Below are 20,124 nucleotides of genomic sequence, written 5' to 3'. Positions count from 1 at the left end.
TTTGTTTTTGGGAGGGGGGAACAGGAAAAAAAAAAAGACTTGTTGCTGGACCCAAAGACGCCCGCAGATAGTCGTCCTGCGACGTTGTTTGCGTCGCGACCACGACAAGCGGTACATAACTACTCTGATCTCTGCGATTCTTCATCCCTGCGCGGTACGGGCGGAGGTCGGGTCCAAATCGTGACAGGCCAACCCCAGCCCCAGGGGCCTTCCCTTTTGTGGCGGACACTGCTGCGTATCCGCACAATCAGGTCGCTCCGATCCCGGGCGCTTGCGCGACTGGGCACCTGGGCACCTGGACGGACTTGGTGGAGAGACACCCACCCCCTGTCGTCAGTATACCAGCTATGTGTTTCGCTGCCCATCGCGCTGTGACCGTAGGGATGGGTTTAGCATCACGTCGTTTAGTTGAGTTTGGTACTGGTTCGATTGCTGCTGTCCGCGAACACATGCGGTCTGTTAGGGTCAGTCAATGCGAGGCTTTGTCCCTCATAACCTCTCTTTACTTAACCATGCTCCCATCTCTCTACCAGCAGTAAACTCATCAACAGCCGCCACTCGAACGCAGTGTGACTGAGCAACGTCTGCCCACCCAACAAGGTCCAGCGCACCATCCCTACCCACTTATACCTTACCCAGGCAGGCCAGGCTCCTAAGGAGATAGACAGCACGCTGCAGGTAGAGACCACTTTTCCATCGTCATCTCATCGTCGCCTCTCCCTTTTCGGACGCCTCATGCCGCATTTGTCTCTTACCGCCGAATCCTCTGCCCCTAAGGGTCGTCCGCCGGCGCCGTACTCGGCAATCCCAGCCTAACGGACCGCAAGGTACGATACACCGTACATACGTGTCCCGACGCCACCATCTCGGCATGTCACGCCGTCAGATCCCTCCAGCGCTGCGCGCCGCCCGCCCCCCCTGCACGCCCGACTCTCTGCTGGAACCGACGACGGGCCGCCGTTTTAGGTCGCAGATCGCCTGCATGGACTTCTCTAACAACGACATCCCACTGGACGCGCAGCCGTCATCACCGCCGGGTGCGGCTGTCAACACAAGACCCCTAGCACCTGCTCCGGGTTCGGTCGGTTTAGCGCCGTCTGATGTGTCGGTCGCCGACCCGATCACGCAACAGGATCAGCCGGCATCCCCCCTTGACCCGGCCTCAGCTCCGGCCTCAGCTCCGGCCGACCGGAACGACGCCGCGGCAGCCGGCCTCTACCAGTGCCCACACTGCCAGCGACGGTACTCTCGCCCTGCGTATCTCGCACGACACATCCGCACCTACACTTCCAGCAAGCGCTGTGCATGCCCTATATGTTCCAAGGCGTTTGCCAGAACCGATCTGCTGAAGCGCCACGTTGCCAGGCACGCAGGCGGCGGCCAAAACCACGCTAGCAAGCGAAAACACGGCAGCAAGCGAAACCACCACGCGGGACCTTCACCCGGCCCTCGTCGTGTGTCTTACGCTTGCCGGCAATGCGCTGCTGCCCGTGTCAAGTGCGACGAGGTCAAACCGTGCACCCGCTGTTGTAGCCGCAACATCGATTGTGAACCCTCCTCGAGCCGTCATTCTTCCACAGCCGCCATGCACCTGCCCCTCCCCGGGAAGATCGCTTACGCCGGCGGCAGCGAGACGAAACCGTCCATCGGCTGTTCGACGGTACCTTCGCCCCTCCGTACCCACAACAACAACCCCTCTTACGCCGCGCATCAGGAGCTTACCCCACCGCAGCAGCCCGCGTGTCTGCCAACGGCCGCAAGTGGTCTGGAGACTCTACGAGAGCGCGCCGAGGCCGAGAACGGGCGCTCGGCGACGTTAACAACATGGCGCGCGGGATTAGTACCGGATCCCGCGCACGTCATCCACGAGATAAGCGCGTACAGGTGGTTTGCCACCACAAGCCCCATCTCCACCACCACGGGAAGAGGCGTCTATGAGCCGGAAACGGGCTCTGTGACGGGACCAGAGCCAGGAAGTCAGCCTGTGTTGGATTTTTACGCCGGCTCAAGCTTGGGGCTGTACGTGGTGAGCTCCGGGCCATTCGAGCCGTTCGAGCCATTCGCGCCACTCGAGCCACCCGGGCCAATTGAGCCATTCGAGCTATTCAAGCAACCAAGCCTGGGCGGTACGAACACGGCCGACAGCCGAGGTTGGCCTTGGCCTGCGGACGACGCCGTCGAGACGATCCAGCACGCAACGGGTAGTCGTCGAGGCCCATGAAAAGGCCCCTACGCAAGGTAGATTCGGAATCGCAAACCTGACTTTCCGCCAGCAAAGAGCCGGTAGCAGCAGCCTGCCGCGGGACGTCATCTATGCGCTATACGCCGCTGCCTACACGGATAGGCGAACAGCTTGTCCCAATTCCGAGAAGGGGTACACCGGACCGTCGGAACTTAGCTCTATACGGGTTCTTCGAGACCCCCCCCCCCCGTACTTCTTTTCTTCGTTCACTCACACGACGAGAATTCCGAACACGAATGTGGAAACTTGCCGAAACTGCCGGACCGGGCAAAGCATACACCTTGTGCGCGCCAATCCCCACACATCATTTCAACCCCTTCCTCCCACCCCGGATTTTACTGCTCGGTGCTACAGCTCGGCGCTGTCCTAAAGCTTCGCTCCGGCGGGACAATGGAATCGCGCTAGCAGGGTCACGACGTGAGCCGGACCGATTCGGGCAATGGCGCGAATTGCGTGCAGAATGTCTCCCTCAACGGCCGAGAATTGATATAGGGCGATACTTTGACGATTGATGGGCGCAGTCGGCCCCCCCATGTCGTTGGTTTAGAGTTTCATCTTAGCGGCTCCATACGCCCCACCCTGGGTGCCACTGGGGCGGCGCCCACAGGTCTGATCAAGCACGACAAGCATCCCTGAACGAACAGGCATGGATACGCGAACGGATTGGAAGACCCGCGAAAAGGTCTCGGGACCTCGGTACGATTGGCTCGTGCGCGCTCTTGATTACTGTTAGATCGCCGATGCGTTTTCCCGACGGGTTCTATATGTTTTACTGCCCCTGCCAGCTCCATCCTGTGGGATAATCTGGAAAGGATGTAGGCGTGCGGTTACCTCCTGGATATGAATGTAAATGTGAATGTAGATGTAAACGAAAATGCCAAAAGCCTAGTTTTATACCGTTCGTCTGTCTTCTGCTGCGTTGCTTTGCTGATCGGGGCGTGGCATCAACCTAATTGGGTTAGCACCAGCTTTGAGGGAAGACAGTTTCATCTGGCCACCTCATCCTGCACGCCCCATTGCGCGCAGCACGGACAATACGATATACTCCGTACGGAGTACTCCAGACCACTATTCCCCTAATTACATGCTAAAAATGGCTCAGGATTCTGCGGACAGGTCCAGTAGGTAAGGTTTGTAGGTACAGGTAGTACAAGGTAGCCAATCAACTGACAGGCCCCACTTCCCGATGGGCCGACGTCCAGCGGGAGCCACTGGACGTCTCTACTCTAGGTACCTAGCGAGATTACCCGGCACGGATGGAAGTCTGCCAAGATTTTACCTTATACACACAGTAGCCATCCAACCCCCTCCCCCTTGCGGCTGCAGGGACTGTTCGCTGAACGTATCCGTACGCAGTGTACGCCAAGCTGCAAGGACGGTTTTTTCTTTTTTTTCTTTTTTTTCAATTCTTTTTTTTTTTTTTTTTAAAAAAAAAAGAAAGAATAGGGAAGTGGGATCAGGACTCCGAGCCACGAGATCGCACCTATAAAGCCAGCGCCCCTCTCTCAGTGAGAGACTTGTCAGTGTCTCGAGAATACGAGAGCTAGGTGGCTCAGCGCACGACGACCGATAGCCCAGTATGAGTGCTGAGAAGAACGTAGACCGTCCGAAAATCCACATCTCTCGGGAGAGTTAGTTGCTGATCCCTAAAGGACGGTGATACCGGGCGCAATGCAATCCAATGTAAGTCTATCGAGCAACAAACTTACTATGTAGGCCGGGCCTGCTTGGTAGATCTAATCGTTTTCAACGCCTTAGCGAACGGCTGGGGCCACTGTATGAGATGATGGATGAGACGATGCGAGCGGAAGCGTCTGCACAGCGGTGGTATTCAACGCCGTGGTATCGGCTTTCGGCGAAGCCGGGAAAGATGCCCCCCCCCCCCCCCCCCCCCCCCCCCCCCCCTCCTCTCTTCTTCCCAGATTCCAGGCAAATGCTTGTTGACCGCTGTTAGGAGCTCTTGAATGAAGCTGGGGAATTTGAATCCTAACTGCGAAGACACATCAGTTCACTCGCAGCCGCCCTGTGTCCCTCCCTTGCCGCTCACTACACCGAGTTATCTGTAGACTGTCTTAACAGCGCGTTAGGTAGTCGAGCCATACAGTAGGCTTATTGCCCACGAGTAGTGTGAATAAATAAGACGTATAATCATCAACAGTCGTCTCACTCCCTCGGAGCGGAGCGAGACGGCTGTCCGAGTTTTGTTCATAACACGTTCAGAACACGCTTCGGAGCGCCCTCATAACATTGAAACCCCTTGGTCTCCTATCTTGACACCGCCCCCTCATCTTTCAAAATTTTGATTTTCTTTCCCCCCTCTTGATCGGCACGGCTACACACTCGCTTTCTATCCTACCGACTCGAACCGCTGCCGCTGCTGCTACTAACGGCAGCTTGTGTGCACTGCAGCCTTGGGCTGGTTTTGCGGCTGGCACCCAACGGCTAGCGCCTGCGGCTAGCTTACCTTGTCAGTCACGATTCTGCGAGATATACCCCCCGCGGACTGAAGGTCGAGAGCCTCCAGAGGCAATTGGATACATTCCCCACCAGCAGCTCCCGGGTGAACGCAAGCCGAGCCGCCTGGTCACCATCTATGAACACCAACATGACACTTTACAGCCACTTCGATATGGAATCCCGGGGCAAGGGCGACCGCGCTTCGCTGGAGCGGGAGCGAGACGCCTGGTTTGCCACTTTGGAGAGCTACAGACTGCGATTTCGCTTGGAGAGAGAACGCATCAGAGTGGCTTGCAAACGCGCAGAGCAGAGTGTCTGGGTCAATCTCGCTAACCAGGCCTGGTGTATCAGCCAAGAAGCCTTGCCTGTCGATGTTATCGAGATCCTCTGCTCTTATCAGGCCGAGATCCGTCAAAGACGCCTTGAAGATCTACAGCAGGATCGTGACCGGTCACTGGATGGTGTGGACAAGCAGGAGAGAGAGGTCCTTCTTCATCACCACCAACGATTTCCATTGTTAACCACGACTGGGCCGTTAAAAGATACGGAATCAACCCGAGACAATCCAATCGAGATACAGCGAGGCCCACCGACGGGCCCAACGTGCGATCTCCAAGCGCGGACACGCGCTGGAGACGACGCGCCTCAAGAGGCACTGGCATCCCAGAGCAGAGTGTACCCGTGGAGTCAAGCCCTGGCCTTAAGAGAACCAGCTTTGGTCCCCACGGCGTTAACGACCGCGCACCAAAGCCCCCTTTCTAACAAGCCCCCAAGCCTCCCCCGAACCCCAAGCCAAGGTGCTATGTCGGACTCTAGTCAGAGCCGCCAGTATATGAACGTCCTAACCAGAATGCTCCCTTTTCCGCAGACGCAGCAGCCTCGGCATTCTGCCGGCGGGAGACATCATGTTGACTGCTCGGGGGCAGAGACAACCTTCCAGACCCGTGTGAGGAAACGAAAACGAGTCCAGAGAAGCTTAGCCGGCCGGCCATGCGGCAGGGGCTAGGACAAGCGCGAGCTGCAAGCTGCTGTCTCCTCCACACGGCAAGCTAAAATGTGCCTGCCTCCTCCAAATCTGACGTTCTTTGCAATGCGGATGCGCGGGGGCCGCTGCCGTTGGTGACGTTTCCACCGCCGGAAGCGGACCTGGGACCAGCAGCACCATCTGTAGAAGTTCGAGGCGTATTGCTACGTACTCACGGTTGTTTCGTGATATTGGAACAGCCCTCCGCAGGCTCGAGGAAACAACCGCTAGCCCAGCTCTCGTCTCAGTGTGGGGGTTGGGGGTTGGGGGTAAAGTGTTAGTTCAGGATGTTTGGCGCGGGGTCTGTTACAGCTGCTTTTGCGTTCGCATGGTTCGATCCGGTTACTTTCCCTTCGTTTTCTCTTTTCTTCTTGTATATTAACGATCGATTAAGAATGTATCCTATCCTATAGATGCAACCATCTACATAACGGGTCCCTGTATGCGCGCCACGCTTCCTACTACTTAGTGACTGACGTCTGGTGCAATCAATCTCTCCCCGTTATGCTTGCCTTTTCTTGAACTCGGGTAGATTTCGCTTGTCTCCGTCTCGACCCTCCAAGTTTGGTGAGAGCAAGTAAGAATGGCTGTCGTGAACACCGAGTTGTATCAGTAACCCCGAATTTCCTGGTGAGAATTGGAGCTTAGGCAGGAGCTGCCTGAGTGACCGCTGCTCCTCTTCCTTAAGGCTCCTCGCTTCTAGTTGTCCTAGGCTTCTGGGTAGCGAGGAATTTCGTTAATGGAGTTGGCTAGGCGTTCCTCGATTTCCCCGTCTCCGACGAGGACATTCGCCACCCACTTGCAGCCACGCTCATGGGTATCCATCCATCCGTCGTGGGTTGTGGTAACGAGCCTTCCACAACGTCAAGCCTAATGTTGATGAAGCCTGACGATTGCCTCGCAGGCCCGCTACTACGTCTTCTGTCGGCCTCGGTCCGTGTTTCCACACCCACTGACTGCCCACAGCCATGACCGCCGACTTCAGTTGCATCCCGGTGTTGAGTCCAAACCGTCGCCGACGGCGGCGGAACATCGATATCCACCGAGATCCCTTGGAGCGGCAGCGGCAAGTCACAGCTTAGGTCAGCGCGGCTCCGATCGTAGCTTATGGCGCCGCAAAGGTCGACTTCGCTATCAGAGGAACCTAGCCGTGGCGTGTGGCGACAATTCGGGCTATCGCCAGGGCCGATTTCGCGCGGGATAATGGCAAGCTCGGCCTCAGGTTGCTTCGCAATAGAAGCTGTCCTTTTGAAGCTGAAGCCGTGCTGCATCCTGTGTCGGGAGGACCCGCTGACGGGATTCGACAGAGAGGGCATAACCTTCACAACGAGGGGCCGGAGCGTCGGAAGGCACGCGCAGATCAGCCCACTACAGACTTCGCCAATGGACCACCCAGCAGTCTGCACGTTCTCCCACGTGAAGTCTGCGGTCTGATGGAGGTGTGGTATCCGGACAGCCGAAATCACGCATGTGCTGTCAACTCTGTGAGATTGGTGTCAATGTGACATTTACTGTCAATATAGAGCACATACAAGAATCCAAGGCAGAAGATACCGCCTAAAGCATATCTCTGTCTTGAAGGCAGCTTCAGGCCGCTGATAACCGGTAACGGCAGAACAAAGACTATCAGGTCGGTGGCGATATTCCCTGCGGCGTTGATGTACCACAGAGGGTAGTTCGGGATACAGCTGCCTCGGACGCTCTTATCCCAGAAGGCGTTCGTAGGGATGCAGATCAAGACCTCCACCAGAACTTGTGACATGCTCCAACCCCCGACGAGGATCATCGCGCCGAACAGCAACTTCCTCATTCTTTGCACAGCAAATAATCGCCAGTACTGGAGCAAGAACGTCATTTTGACGCCAGCGAGGGCGGCATTATAGAAGACGACCGCAGTATAGAAGGTCTACTAACTGTTAGTTGACAAGACACGTCAAACCTCGCCAACGAGGGCTGCTATACCCTTAGATACTCTTTGATCTGGTCTTCAGTGAGTAGATACACATGCATACCGAGGCCGTTCCTCAGGTCTAGAAGATCTGCGTCAGCTATGCTCTCACCATCCTAGCTAGAATGTAAGAAACTCACTGATCGCAACTGCGAAGTAGCAAGCGAAGAGGAGAAACTAGGAAACAATATTGGCTTGACGTTGGGTGTGGGTACGAAAATGGGTGTTAAGTGGGTTAACTCACGAAGGTTAGGATAGCAGCGCTATCATCAACACCGAATCTTCGCAGCAAGAACACACGAGTGTACGTTCGCATGATCACTGCGAAGAGAGCCAATGCGAACGCAAACGATGTGATACCAACCATGACAGCTCGTCGGCTGTCGCTTGACTTGGCGCCGGGACGGCCTTCCATTCTATTCGCCGTTCCCTGGTGCCCTAGCGAGAGATGGCGCTCGTTGAAAGACGAGAGGAAGGGAATGTAGAGAAAACTTCGAACCGAGCCAGGGTTACCGTAGTGGGACTGAGCTATATAGATCCGTCCGAAGGATAGAGCGATCGCACTCTTAGGTTAGCTCTTCAACACGGAAGGGCGGGAGGAGTGCCGCACAGGTGCCAAGACGAAGGGGGGATTAGGGGAGAAAAGAAAGAAATAAAAAAAGAGAAGGCAAAAAAAAAAAAGAAAAAAAAGAAAAAGGGATTGGGTTTGCCTCTCTTGCGGGAGCAAAGTTTACGCTTTGAAGTCGTAGTAAGCATAGCGCCTCATACCGAAAGGAGGGTCACACTATATCAGGGGGGGGTTTCAGACTGTAGTTACGCAGTAGACACAGAGAGTATTCCATGGTAGAAGGCGTCGACCGCCGTCTACAGGGACCACCTAGTTCGGTCAGAACTTTATTTCGGGTGACAGACCAGGACCATCTGCTCGCAGTAATTATAGGCTTGGCGAACACTACCGAGGCTGCCGGAGGGGAACCTTGACGTCCTTGGCGAAGCATGCTGCCCGCTGCTGCTGCTGAAATGTTCTCCATCTTCAAGGTGTGTAATAGATATAGGATCCTTAGTAAGACTAGCCATCTCGACATATAATAACAGCCTCTCTTCCGTGTTTTTTCTTTTTTTTTCTTTTTCTTTTTTTTTTTTGTTTTTCTCCTTTTTTCTCCCTTTGTTTCCATACCTCCCCAGGGATTCAAGATGTTAGCGCGTCACTTCTGCGTCGGTAGATACGCCTAATTAGTACTGGGGTATGTTACCTTCACAGAAATCTAGGGGAGGGCGACATATCGTTTTCTGGACTTTCTCTGGACCTGGGCTCAAAGAATCTCCAGAAAAAGATGTGTTGTATCTTTGCCCCCATAAGGCCCTGTTAAGACCTCTAAAAATGATGAATGTTCCTACTAAAGAAGGCTAGTATAGGACGGCGCTAACATTTGGAAACCCTGAGGAGGTATAAGTTCTTTTTCCCTTTGCAAGGAGGTGTTCGTGACCGAGACCGAGCGAAACATGGGTCTTACCCCTGAAGGACCGGCATCGTAGCTCCATGCAATCCTCGGCTATATGGAAGTGATCAAGCCTGTGTCCGGAGTGGGTTTCGTTTGAATTGGTTAGCGCTTGCGACAGACGGGCCCCCTAATATACCCTGTAGTACTATTTCCAACTAGGATTAGGTGTCTCTGCTGTCCGCGCACTAATTAGCGGGGGTTCTAGCGACGGAAGCCGCTGATTGCAGCCTTCTACGGTCCTACCTCGTTCTTTCGGTAGCCCAGCAGCTTAGCAGGGCCCTCTTAGTTACACTGCTAGCTAGCTACTACTAAGGGGTCAAGGCAGTAACAAGAACAAAATCCCCAGCAAATAGACATTCGTGCTATCGCAATAGTATTAAGCTAAGCGTTTGTAGCAGTATCAAGACGTGATTTGATCGGGTAAAGTAACTGGATCTTCCAGTGAGAGCATAAGTGTAGCTGTCAGTATCAACCAAGTACCTATATAGTGTTACGACCCGTAAACAAGGATAACAGCTGAACGACCCACTTGGGCGTCGAGCGGCTAGGACAGGACATTTGTACTGCAGGATCACGGGAACAACAGGGACTCACTCGGTACGGAAGAACTATGGTACAAATCACGTGACGATAAGATAAGAGATTAGATCCGTACGCCAAGGATACGGAGGCCGTACTTGGCAGGAACGGATCCCGTCAGAAGCAAAGACGGTAGTAGAGACAATAACACTGTCTAGGATTTGTATATAGGATGGCCTGGGCCTAGCCTAAGGTCAGACTTCCATAGCTCTTCAGCAATCAACTTAGTATTCATCCTCAGGATACTCTCAGCTTACCTTCACTGCGAATTACTTATTAAGCCTAAGACTGATCACCTTAGTCTCTGAAGACCTGATCTATTAACAGCCTACGACCTACGACCCAGACCACGACCCAGTGTACTGTTACTACGTGTCAATCCCCAGCTTCTGTTAGCAGACCCTACTGTCGGATAGCTGACCGTAACATATAGCACGGAGCAGGGAATGGTTGGGTCAGAGACATCATCACGGAAGCCTTTGCTCTGCGCTACAGTTAGCTGCCCTGCCGGCTCGCTTGCTCGCATCTGGCTTTTTCTTCTTCCCAAAGTTAGTATGATCTCAGGAGGGGAATACAAGGGTTAGCTACGGGTACCGGATGCTTATATACGAAACTCCTCTGGAAGAGTATACTGGGTGATTAGGAAATACACTAGAAGACTGGACGTCGCTTTGTGCCCGCTACCGAGCTTCAACGGTCGGCCTACTCTGCAGCAGAAACACACCTACTAACTTACTAGCAGGCTCCCATAGGGCCAGTCCAGCCATCGCTTGACTATGTCGGTCATCAGCCTGCTACATCAGGCGCGCTGTCCTGGTGTCAAAACAACACGTTCTAGTTTATATAGGGCAACTTCATCACCAATCATAGGCGGAAAATGCACCTCGTAGGACGGCTGCAATAGTTAGGTCTCGAACAGTGAACTCATAATTAAGACGGTGCCGTTATGCAAGCAGCAGGTTATCCTCGACACTTGGCCTTGAGCATTGTATAACACCTCTTTACACACCGCAGGGGAGGCCGGGGAACCAACTGCAAATCCGGCTTATGAACGAGTTAGCTAGACAGAGAATGTCTAGCATGGGTGTCTGATGACGTGGGTTTCTCAATGCAGTGATACAAGAGCTACTATTAGAAACAGGGAGGGGGGCCGGAGGAGGGGGGAACTAAGTAGAAGAGAGGATGTTAACGTGTGCATCCTGGCGTTTACCGACCTGACCGTGCTCTGGTCAATGATACCTTAACGTTCCATCGTGAATGGATCTGCGCGTAGACTGTTGGCCATCGTACATGTTGCCCTGATGGGGATGATACATCAGGGATACAGCCATTGTTGGATCCGGACTGGCCATAGCATTCAACGCCTGAAACTCATAGTACGCTTGTTGATGGGGATGAGGAGGCCATCCCGACTGCGCTTGTGTTGGCATTGCTCGAGAGGCTGCGGATGTGGTCTGAAGGTGCGGCACGTTAGAGACTTTTAACAAGGACTCCTCGGCCAGTTCGCCGGACTCTATAACTTGTTGCATAGGTGTCTGGCCGGCCATATGCATCCTGCACGTACTGGCGACGGGTGTGACGAAGTCCTCGCGAAATCTGCTGATGCTGTCGGGATCAGTGCCTAGAAGAAAGGCGTACTGAACGAGCAGCTTAATGTCGCCAATGTGCCGGCATTCTAATCTCTTCCGCAAGATGTTGGACGTCTGAGGGGTCCACTTGAGAGATGTTCTTAATGCTTCGCTCTGTGTCCACTCGTTCCAGGTGAGCTGCACCTGGCTCTGACGGAGCAGATTGCCCATCCTTGTAGAGTACGACCATCCGCCACGACTGGCGCCTTGCTCAAAGTGCTCGGCCACATGACGGACGTATTTTTTGAAGGTCGGGCTGGCGTTGGTGTACTCCGGGGCCTCAAACACTTGCAAGCAGCCGTCAAAGCCGCAGGCAAATACCACCTGCGGGCAGAGTTTGACCTTGGCTACGTCTACGGACACAAGAGAATCGCAGTGGACCTGTTTCAAGTGTACCTTGTAGACGCCCTTTGAATCAAACACCATATGACAGCCATAGTGGCGGCAGAACCACTGAGCGTCGTTGTAGTGAAAGTCTTCGATATGTCGTTTGAGGTCGCTCTTCCTTGCGCAGGTCTTGATGATACCTTCCTCCCCGCACAATCCACACACAAAATACCCATTCCGCTTCAATTTCTTTAGATCAGCGGATGACGTCCCCACTGTCGGCGGTTCCGACACCCGCTGCTTCACCCGAATACGTCCAGCCCGCCGCGTTGCCGAGGTGCAGGTGGCAACGGAAAGGTCCCCACCTTGGATGTGTCTGCTCGTGGGTCTCGAACCGTCCCGAGAGCCCTTTGGCACTGCCACCCCGGCAGTAGAGGATTGGAGGGGAGAATAGCGTACTCTTTCGGATTCCCATAGGCCAAAGTCGGCTGATCCCGTGGATGATATCGCAGTATAAATACTTGACGCTTCATCGGGAGCTGCGTTGCGTTCAGCCGGCACTGGAGAAGCAATCGACTCCTGGACCAGGCTCTTTAATGCGTTCATGCCGTATCTATCGACCAGGTGCTTGATCAACTGCCCATCACCTAGTCTCTGCGCAGGCGACACCATCATAGTTTGCCGTGAACTGTTGGCTTCAGGCCAAGTATATGAGGCCATCGTCTTGGGTATGGGTCGTTCTTGCTCCTACGTCGGCAACAGCAGGATGCAGATGCCGTGTGACGAATAAGGTAGCTGCGGGCTTTCGTGAAGGCTATCGGGGACTGAACAAGTGTAACGACGCGATTCATAAACAGGATAAGACGAAGTGGCTCGGAGGAGTCCGTGAGCAGGCTGGAAATATACGATGGGTTTATTGGCGGATGGGTGGTTGGCACCGGACGCCGTATAAGCCATAAACACAAGAACGCTTTACCAATGTCTGTCAAAAGTTGCCAACGAAAAGAGATGAGGAAGTTTGCCCCAGAGTGTTGCTCGTAGAGAACAAGGAGAGGCGCAGCGACTGGCAAGCCCAAACTGGCCTGGGTTCAACAAGTGATAAAAAGGTTGGACGAATAGCACTATATGACGGATATTAGTTCTTGGTTTCCGGGCCTGTCTTCAATTTGACATGGACCGATGTGGCCCCCCGGCCAGTACCGTCGGAACCGAAACAGCGGTCAAAAGTTCCCTTGCTGTGAAGCGCGCTAGGGGGTGGTAGATGGGCAGGGATAAGGATGGTTTAAAGCGAGTGGATCTGGCTTTTTTGCCAGTTGGGCCAGACCGGCCACCCAGTCTGACAGTGCCCCTCCTAGCCGGTTTTTGTCTTTTCTTTTTTTTCTTTTCTTTTCTTTCTTCTTCTTTTCCTTTCGATTAGGTTAGGAGTGCTAATCTTACTAGGGCATTAACCTCTGTTCTAGCCGTAGTGTATCAATTGAGACGAGAACGGCAGCTGGAATGACCACAGAAGCAGCCAGACATTGTGGAATCGAATTGAAATTAGTAGGAAAGTCTCATCCGCACAGTCCAAACCTAGACCCAGCCTTCCGTCGCAGGTGGTAATCCTCTCCCTCTGTTCTTGTTGGTCGCCCACTCATCCCAAGTTAACATGAGTCACAGCCATAGGTATATCTTCCTCCCTCCTCGCAATTGGACTTTCATTCTCTGTATCGGAACGGTATTCGTGGTGGCTATAGTGGTGGTTTTGTGTCGCTAGAGTCCGCCACCTCAAGTTGATGTTGTGACCATGACGCAAAGCCAGCGGATGCGAAGTCCAGAGATCACTCTCGTATCTCTCGTATCCATGACTCGAGAGGACCGTGGTCATTAGCGACCAGCAGGCTGCAGCGAGATTGTTATAAAACGTGCTGTGCGCAAGACTTTCCCACATAATAGTCAAGACAACGACACCTCGCCGATCAGCACTATCTCTAGGGCAAATGGGCACACAAACGACCCCTGTTCGGATGCCCTGCTGTAGTCTCCATTCTATGGAGCGTAATAGGGGACGTTGGTGAAGGCCAGGCTCGGCAACAAGGACGAGCAAGCAACCAAAAGGGCTGAGGCTCTGCATCTAGCAGCGCCGACTTGTAAATGGTAAGGGGGCCATCATGAATATCGAGTCCACCAGTACAATGGCACAGGCACTATCCGAGTGCCCGGCGCATCCGTGGGCGCGTGACTGCGGGTGTCTCCGTACTTGACGGATCCAATCTCCACATGCCGTCGGGCAGCACAGAGGACCGTCGTCGTGGCGGCTGCATTACCTACTTATAGGCGGGGCTTCTCGCCCCTTGTCATGCTGCTGCTAGTCGCACGGTTCTAGCTCATGGCTTAGCGACAAGGGGCCTTGTATTTTCCCTCATTAACTGTCCTCCTCGGAAGGATGATTGGCATTGGAGACGTCAGAGAGTTCTTCACTGATGAGTAACGGAGTCTCGAGGCTTGATTCTAGCTCTGCTTACCTTTGTAGTGGGTCGAGCGTCGATCTTAGGCCACGCACCTATCTAGTAGGCCTCGGTTTCGGTCGGTATATTGTCCGCCTGTGTTGTCCGGTGACCTTACGGGTAGGCGAGGCCGCGAAGACCGCGGGGACCGCCTCATAGTAGTGGAGTTTGGTCGGGCCTGCAGCCAATGCAGTACCATCTGTAATACGGCACTCCCTCCGTGCTTTGGTTACCACTACTATGATTAGCTATCGCAGATGGCTTACTACTTAGTAAACCTTTCTAGCATGATATTCCTGGCCAAAACCACATATGAACAGAGTCCAAGAATGGGGTTCTCCTATCCTAGGGGCAATCTTGGATTACACGCTTGTTCGCATAGCTACTGTAAATGGTTGTTGTCTTATGCCAGCTTCCTAGTATGTTGCTACAAGCATGAAATCCAAAGCACTGCCATGTCGTTTTTGTTGGGACAGCTGGCATTCTGCATACTTAAAAGACCTCTTTGTTATAGTGTATGTGTGAGCTCGCACCTTTCGATCTCCAGGCCCAGAAAACCACGACGAAGGGCCAATAAGTATCCATTCCACCTTTCTTGTCATATTCGCTTGAACTCTAAACCTGCGTAGCAGGGGACGTCAAACTCGCCTGCGATAGAAGCGGCAGCAACGCCTGTGATAAAGGGAAAGAAAGAAAAAAAGGTCTCTTCCCCAGAAGGTGTCATGCAACCCAGGTCTGCGCAATACTTTTCGCCTTTACTGCTGCGACACAGCCGTCTTCACCGAATCTACCGCTATAGTCACCCTAACATAATCACCTGCACACTTTTCCCCACTACCTGAGAAGTAGCAGTCTTCTAAACACACCAAGAAGACCATCTATTGAGGTTAGTAAGAGGTGTACTGGGTATTATTGTGAGCAACGAAGAGTTCCTGGTTACGTGTGTGGTTCGGCTGAATGCATCAGATCCGTGTGCGGCCGCCCCCCCCCCCCCCCCCCCCGGTTTTAGAGAGCAACCGAAATCGGATGACAGCACCCAAGCGATGTTAGTTGTATACAGTACTCGGTCTTATGATGGAATTCCGACGAAACTCGATACAGTCCCTCATTTGACAGTCAACTCTCACCCCTATACCGCTCTTGGTCCTCACCTCGTTGCAATCATTCTCCTCTATAGAACATACCTAACACAGCCTGTTCCAGCCCCACAGCCTTAAGCGTCTTATGGTTCTTCTTGCACACAGACTCACCCTTGAGTGATTCAGCTTAGCCTAAGCCTATGGAGCCGACGAATAGTATGGGGGGTTACGTCTCAAAAGGACGTTGGGCGTGGGAACGGATGGTACCAGTTTAGTTATACTAGTCCACTAGGGACAGATGCTAGGTCCCTGACAGATGTATCCGCAGTCGAAGGATCATCCGCAGTGGAGATCGCTGTATGAATTCAAACTCGGGCGGGAGGACCGGATTCAACTGCATGGTAAGAACAAGCTTGAACGGAAAGCTACCTGCTACGGAAGACGATATCATCCCTGACAGTGTCTCTTCTTTCGACGAGAGAAGCACGAACAGCAGCCCACCCTTTGACATTATATACGGCATCCGGATTCGACTAAGCGAGTATATGGCGCCGGGTATGGCCACCGGCCCCTGAGACAGCTTAGAATGATGAGAAGTAGCTTTAGTAAGATATACAACAGCGGCATCATGCGTTGCTGCCAAACCGGCCTTACAGGCCCTCTCTAGAGGAAGCCTTCTGGACTGTTGAGGTTCCTTTAGCGACGTGTCGGCACCTCTACGTCCTGGCTTCGTTCTTTCTTAAGCTCCCTAAAGCCACCCAGCTGACGTGCTCGCCCTTCTAGAGGCCACTGAACGCTGCTCTCTGCAGGTCTCTCTGCAAGGTGAGGCCGTTTCTATACGGGCGGATTATGTACGTGGAGGACAGTATAAAGCCTTGGTTGTAGGGTGTTACAGTAAGAATAGTCCGTTAAGTCGACTGACACTCCCCGTCTGCTATTCTAGTATCTAAATGAAATTAATCGAACATCATACATCTATTAGTTATAGATAACATCACTGGTTCTGCTACTTATAGTCGCGTTACATACAGCGAACCCTTGTCTAGGTATTATCTAGTCCTTAATCGCCTCTATAGCCAAGTACCTAGCTGATAAGACACGTCATGGGACTGACTACCGCCATTCTCAGGGACAACTCCGAGAGAGAACTTCGAATATACTAACAAGATGCTATCCGTGCGATTCCCCGTTGGAGTGCAATGTCTCTGTTACGTTTTAGCACTATAGCTGCGTTTGCGACCTTCTTAGATATACCTAAAATACATAACATAGGGCTCTGATGTGATTTGCTGTCTTCCCCGTCTCGGCAGTGTGTGGTTTCTAGTAAATACGCGGAGGAGACTGAAATGTGACCGTCCCCCCACTGCTTGTGGCAGAGACTGAAGCTGGGAGCTGAATAGGAGAAACAGATCCCCGTTCCGAATAGGTCCAAGCCTTTAATCTCCCAATCTGTCTTTCACTAAACCCTAACCTAGACTGTCAAGAATTAGGGCTAGAGGCATACTTAGCTACGGGGTGTAATACTTTTCAAGCAGCTCCGCCTCTACTACACATCCTGCTCCGCCTCCGGCCCTGTTCGGTCACGCAACGGATCGATTACGGCCCCGGTCGACGTATACCTTATATTAATAACACCAGTATTATCTGCTAACTCATACGGTGTGTGGATGATGCAGAGGGCGCGGTGATGTTATATCTGCGACGACTTGACTAACTATGTCTTCATTTCCGTCCCGGTATTCCGGCCTGTGTGTCCTGCACGCTACGTGTTGCTCTCTAGGCTACGTACCTTAGGCTTATGTTTTAAGTTATAAGCCACGGAACACGGGCTGGTGAACGACCCGGCCTAAGGTAGCTCAGTGAATCTTATGATGTGGTCTCCATCGCGTAGTTATCGCCAGGTTCTAGTGATGGCAGGTGACGAGGTGCTAGAGGTCAGCCTGCTGAATTGGTAAGCGAATCTGTAACCAACTATAATAGGTGGCAGTTCATGTGTACCTTATAAGGGGGGCGGATTTCAGTAGGACTCATTTATATTTATGTATGTATAAATTTTTTTCCTCTTCTTTCTCTTTCCTCTTATCCCCCGAGACATTTGTGATGATATCCATTGCTTCCCCCCCCCTCCCCCCCCCCCCCGCAACTGCTGTAGAATGCTATGATGTCCCACGATTCCAATTCCAGCCGAGAGGGGGTCGGGACCCCTGGTGACGCTCGGACTTCTCAATGGTTCGGACGTCGCCGGCGCTGAGGCCTAGACCTTGAGGCCAAACGGCATGGGCCAATTGCTGGGCAGGCACGCGCTGTTCCCGGTTCGCGCATTGCCTGACTCGTGGTCCCGGGGTCTCTGAAGCATGCATCCGCAACAGGCTATTTTTAAAGCGCCCTCCAGAGCGTCGTGGCTCTCCAGGTTCGGCCATATCTAGCCCTGCTTGCGCGCGACGCGGCCAGTTTCCTACAGAGTGGCAATAGGTAAGGAGTCTATGATCAACAATCGCATATCCCGTCGACCTGCCTCCTGTCGCGCTACGAGATCCTCCGCTTCACGCTTTATTATCAGTCATCCTGCGCGTATAGGTATGCTGCATCCGCATAATTGTCGGGCATCATACGGGACTAAGCGTAACAGCAACCAGGACACGTGTCGTTCTAGTGACAACAGCGGATTGGCGATAATTCCACACATCAAAACACGGCCCATCGCAGAGGACCAGTGTGGATCAGGACGTTTTCCCTTCTCCAGACCCTTGGGCCCAAGACGACCTTCGCCTGTCTTCGAAATGGTCGACGATTTGCCAACGCTCCCAGGCTCTCTCATATGGGACAGAGGCCGATCGGAGGTGCGCCTGGTCAGCTCGCCATTCTCATCGTCCCCACCCATCGCCATCATCAGGGACATCCGCCCGTTACTGAGCAGCCCAGCACGTCTGAACGCGGTCCGCCATGCTACTGTGTGCTGTTCGCGGGCGTCAGAGCGCTTGGAGGCGGAGACGGCGATGCAGCGTTCGACGTTGGGGCAGGTGGCCGAGCCCGTGCCGCATACCACAGGGGCGATGCTGCCGCTACACGCGGACTCCGTTGCTTCTGGATACGAAGAGGTGGGCACAACGCAGCCGGCAGGAGCCGTCGCTGCTTTGGCCGTCTTGCTGTCGCGCCTGCCTGCTCTGGAGACACTCGAGATCCGGACCTTTGACCGGGTCGAAGATGAAGAGGACGACGAGCAAACCGCATCTCTAGCACTAGGAGACCCCGTCATCTCCCTCCTCTCCCGGGAGATGCTTTCGGCCGGCACCATGGCCTTCGCACACGTCAGGACGGCCAGGGTCGTTGTACCATACCCGGACGACGACCCCGCCGCGGAGTTCGGCTTTTACGTCAGCGCAGACACTGTGCTACCCCTGTTTTACCTCCCGCAGGTCCGCACCCTCGAGATGCACCGCGTTGAGGACGGTGGACGGTTGGTTTCATGGCCCGCCGGGGCAGGCCCCGTCTCCGCGACGCAGCTTAAAGAATTGGTCATGAGCAAGGCCCAGCTGACTGAAGCAAGTCTGGACCGACTTGTGCGAGCATGCCCAGACCTGGAGGTTCTCCGCTGGGAGCATGTTATCGATGCCGAATACGCCCGGTCGTGGCTTGACTTGGACGCGCTGCGCACATCGCTCGAAACCCTAAAGCACTCGCTACAGGAGCTCTCCTTCAGCGTGATTCTCTGGACATCCACAGCTATCGACTGCGGCGAGCAAGGGCCGTGGGGTATTCGGGGCACGCTGGCGTCACTCAGGGGGTTCTCTCGGCTTAAGCGCATCACTATCTCGCTACCAGTACTACTTGGGTGGAGAACAGATAACTCGGCAAGGCTCGCCGACGTGCTCCCCGCTAGCATCGAGTGTGTTACAGTCACTAACGAAATGTTCTTCTGGTGGCACTCCCGATGGGACGACGTCAAGTGGGAGGCGGACGACCCAAGCGCCCCAAGGTGGCACACACTCGAAGCTAAAATCATAGAGTACCTGGAGGCTAGGCCGTCAAGCTTAAGGCAGCTTAAGGTCGAGGTTTGGACAGCCGGTGAGACATCACGGGCTGAAGAGTTAAGGGAGAGGCTGACATCAGTCGGGGCTGCTACTAGTGTTCACGTCACTGTTGAGCTGAGGTCATAGTTACGGAGGCTAAAGGAGGTGAAAGGACGGAGGACTACAGACATATTATACAAGTCAAGAAGCCTTTACTTATGGTAAGGTGACTGGTGCCTCAGGTGGAATATCTGGTTGATAGTAGCTTAGCTGCGACTGAGATCACTACGTAGTCTCAAGAATCATCAAAGAAGCTATTAGGAGCCCAAAGACCCAAACGCATATGTAGTAGTTACCCACCAGCCTGTGTACGTCTAACATCAGCTAGAGCACGCTCATCTCACCACTGATCCCATGACTAAGAACGTCTAACGATACCTTGGACAGGGCAGGGAAGCATATGACGTTTCTCAGTGTTCATAATAGTCTGTTTCCACAACGGACGGAGAAGTGCATAGATAGGCTAATCTAACCATGTTTTTCTTTGGTCTCTTTTGCTCTTTGCCTTTCTCAAGCATCTCCTCACACCTTAAAGCAGCAGCTGACACTGTCTCAGCATGCAGTATGTTCTTGCCATCTCGCCTTTTGCAAATGCATATTGCAAATGCATATAGGCCTTAAACTAACCCCCTAGGCCGTAGTAGGCAATCATATAGGAAGTGGGATGTTGCTGCCATATCGCTGACACTATAGGTAAGGGACAACATTAAGCTACCCAACATAACATAACACAACAAATGGAGGTGGTGCCTTTGCCTATAGTTAGCAGGCTGGCGCATAAC

The 20,124-nt window shown here is 53.4% G+C and overlaps 4 protein-coding genes across 4 annotated transcripts; 2 read left to right on the top strand and 2 right to left on the bottom strand.

The window, feature by feature from the left end:
- Positions 1-871: 871 nt before the first annotated feature.
- On the top strand, positions 872-2,221 carry CGCS363_v015144 (Zinc finger and BTB domain-containing protein 17; the record flags this gene model as incomplete). Its single annotated transcript, XM_036646993.1, has 1 exon — positions 872-2,221. The coding sequence occupies one exon, from the start codon at positions 872-874 to the stop codon at positions 2,219-2,221; it is 1,350 nt and encodes a 449-aa protein (XP_036487767.1).
- Positions 2,222-6,472: 4,251 nt separating this feature from the next.
- CGCS363_v015143 (Satratoxin biosynthesis SC1 cluster protein 4) lies at positions 6,473-8,086 on the bottom strand (the record flags this gene model as incomplete). Its single annotated transcript, XM_036646992.1, has 5 exons — positions 6,473-7,205; positions 7,256-7,629; positions 7,686-7,753; positions 7,812-7,848; positions 7,916-8,086. The coding sequence occupies 5 exons, from the start codon at positions 8,084-8,086 to the stop codon at positions 6,473-6,475; spliced, it is 1,383 nt and encodes a 460-aa protein (XP_036487771.1).
- A 3,037-nt stretch (positions 8,087-11,123) lies between these two features.
- On the bottom strand, positions 11,124-11,817 carry CGCS363_v015142 (uncharacterized protein; the record flags this gene model as incomplete). The annotated part of the gene is made up of 3 exons (XM_036646991.1): positions 11,124-11,206; positions 11,317-11,761; positions 11,812-11,817. The coding sequence occupies 3 exons, from the start codon at positions 11,815-11,817 to the stop codon at positions 11,124-11,126; spliced, it is 534 nt and encodes a 177-aa protein (XP_036487804.1).
- Positions 11,818-18,052: 6,235 nt separating this feature from the next.
- On the top strand, positions 18,053-19,429 carry CGCS363_v015141 (uncharacterized protein; the record flags this gene model as incomplete). Its single annotated transcript, XM_036646990.1, has 1 exon — positions 18,053-19,429. The coding sequence occupies one exon, from the start codon at positions 18,053-18,055 to the stop codon at positions 19,427-19,429; it is 1,377 nt and encodes a 458-aa protein (XP_036487803.1).
- Between the last annotated feature and the right edge of the window lie 695 nt (positions 19,430-20,124).

The sequence above is a fragment of the Colletotrichum siamense genome, assembly GCF_013390195.1.
Source record: "Colletotrichum siamense strain Cg363 chromosome Unknown KSG_Cg363_contig20, whole genome shotgun sequence".
Classification (NCBI taxonomy): domain Eukaryota; kingdom Fungi; phylum Ascomycota; class Sordariomycetes; order Glomerellales; family Glomerellaceae; genus Colletotrichum; species Colletotrichum siamense.
The sequence above is the reverse complement of the archived record's forward strand: the minus strand, read 5'-3'. Positions and strand labels throughout refer to the sequence as shown.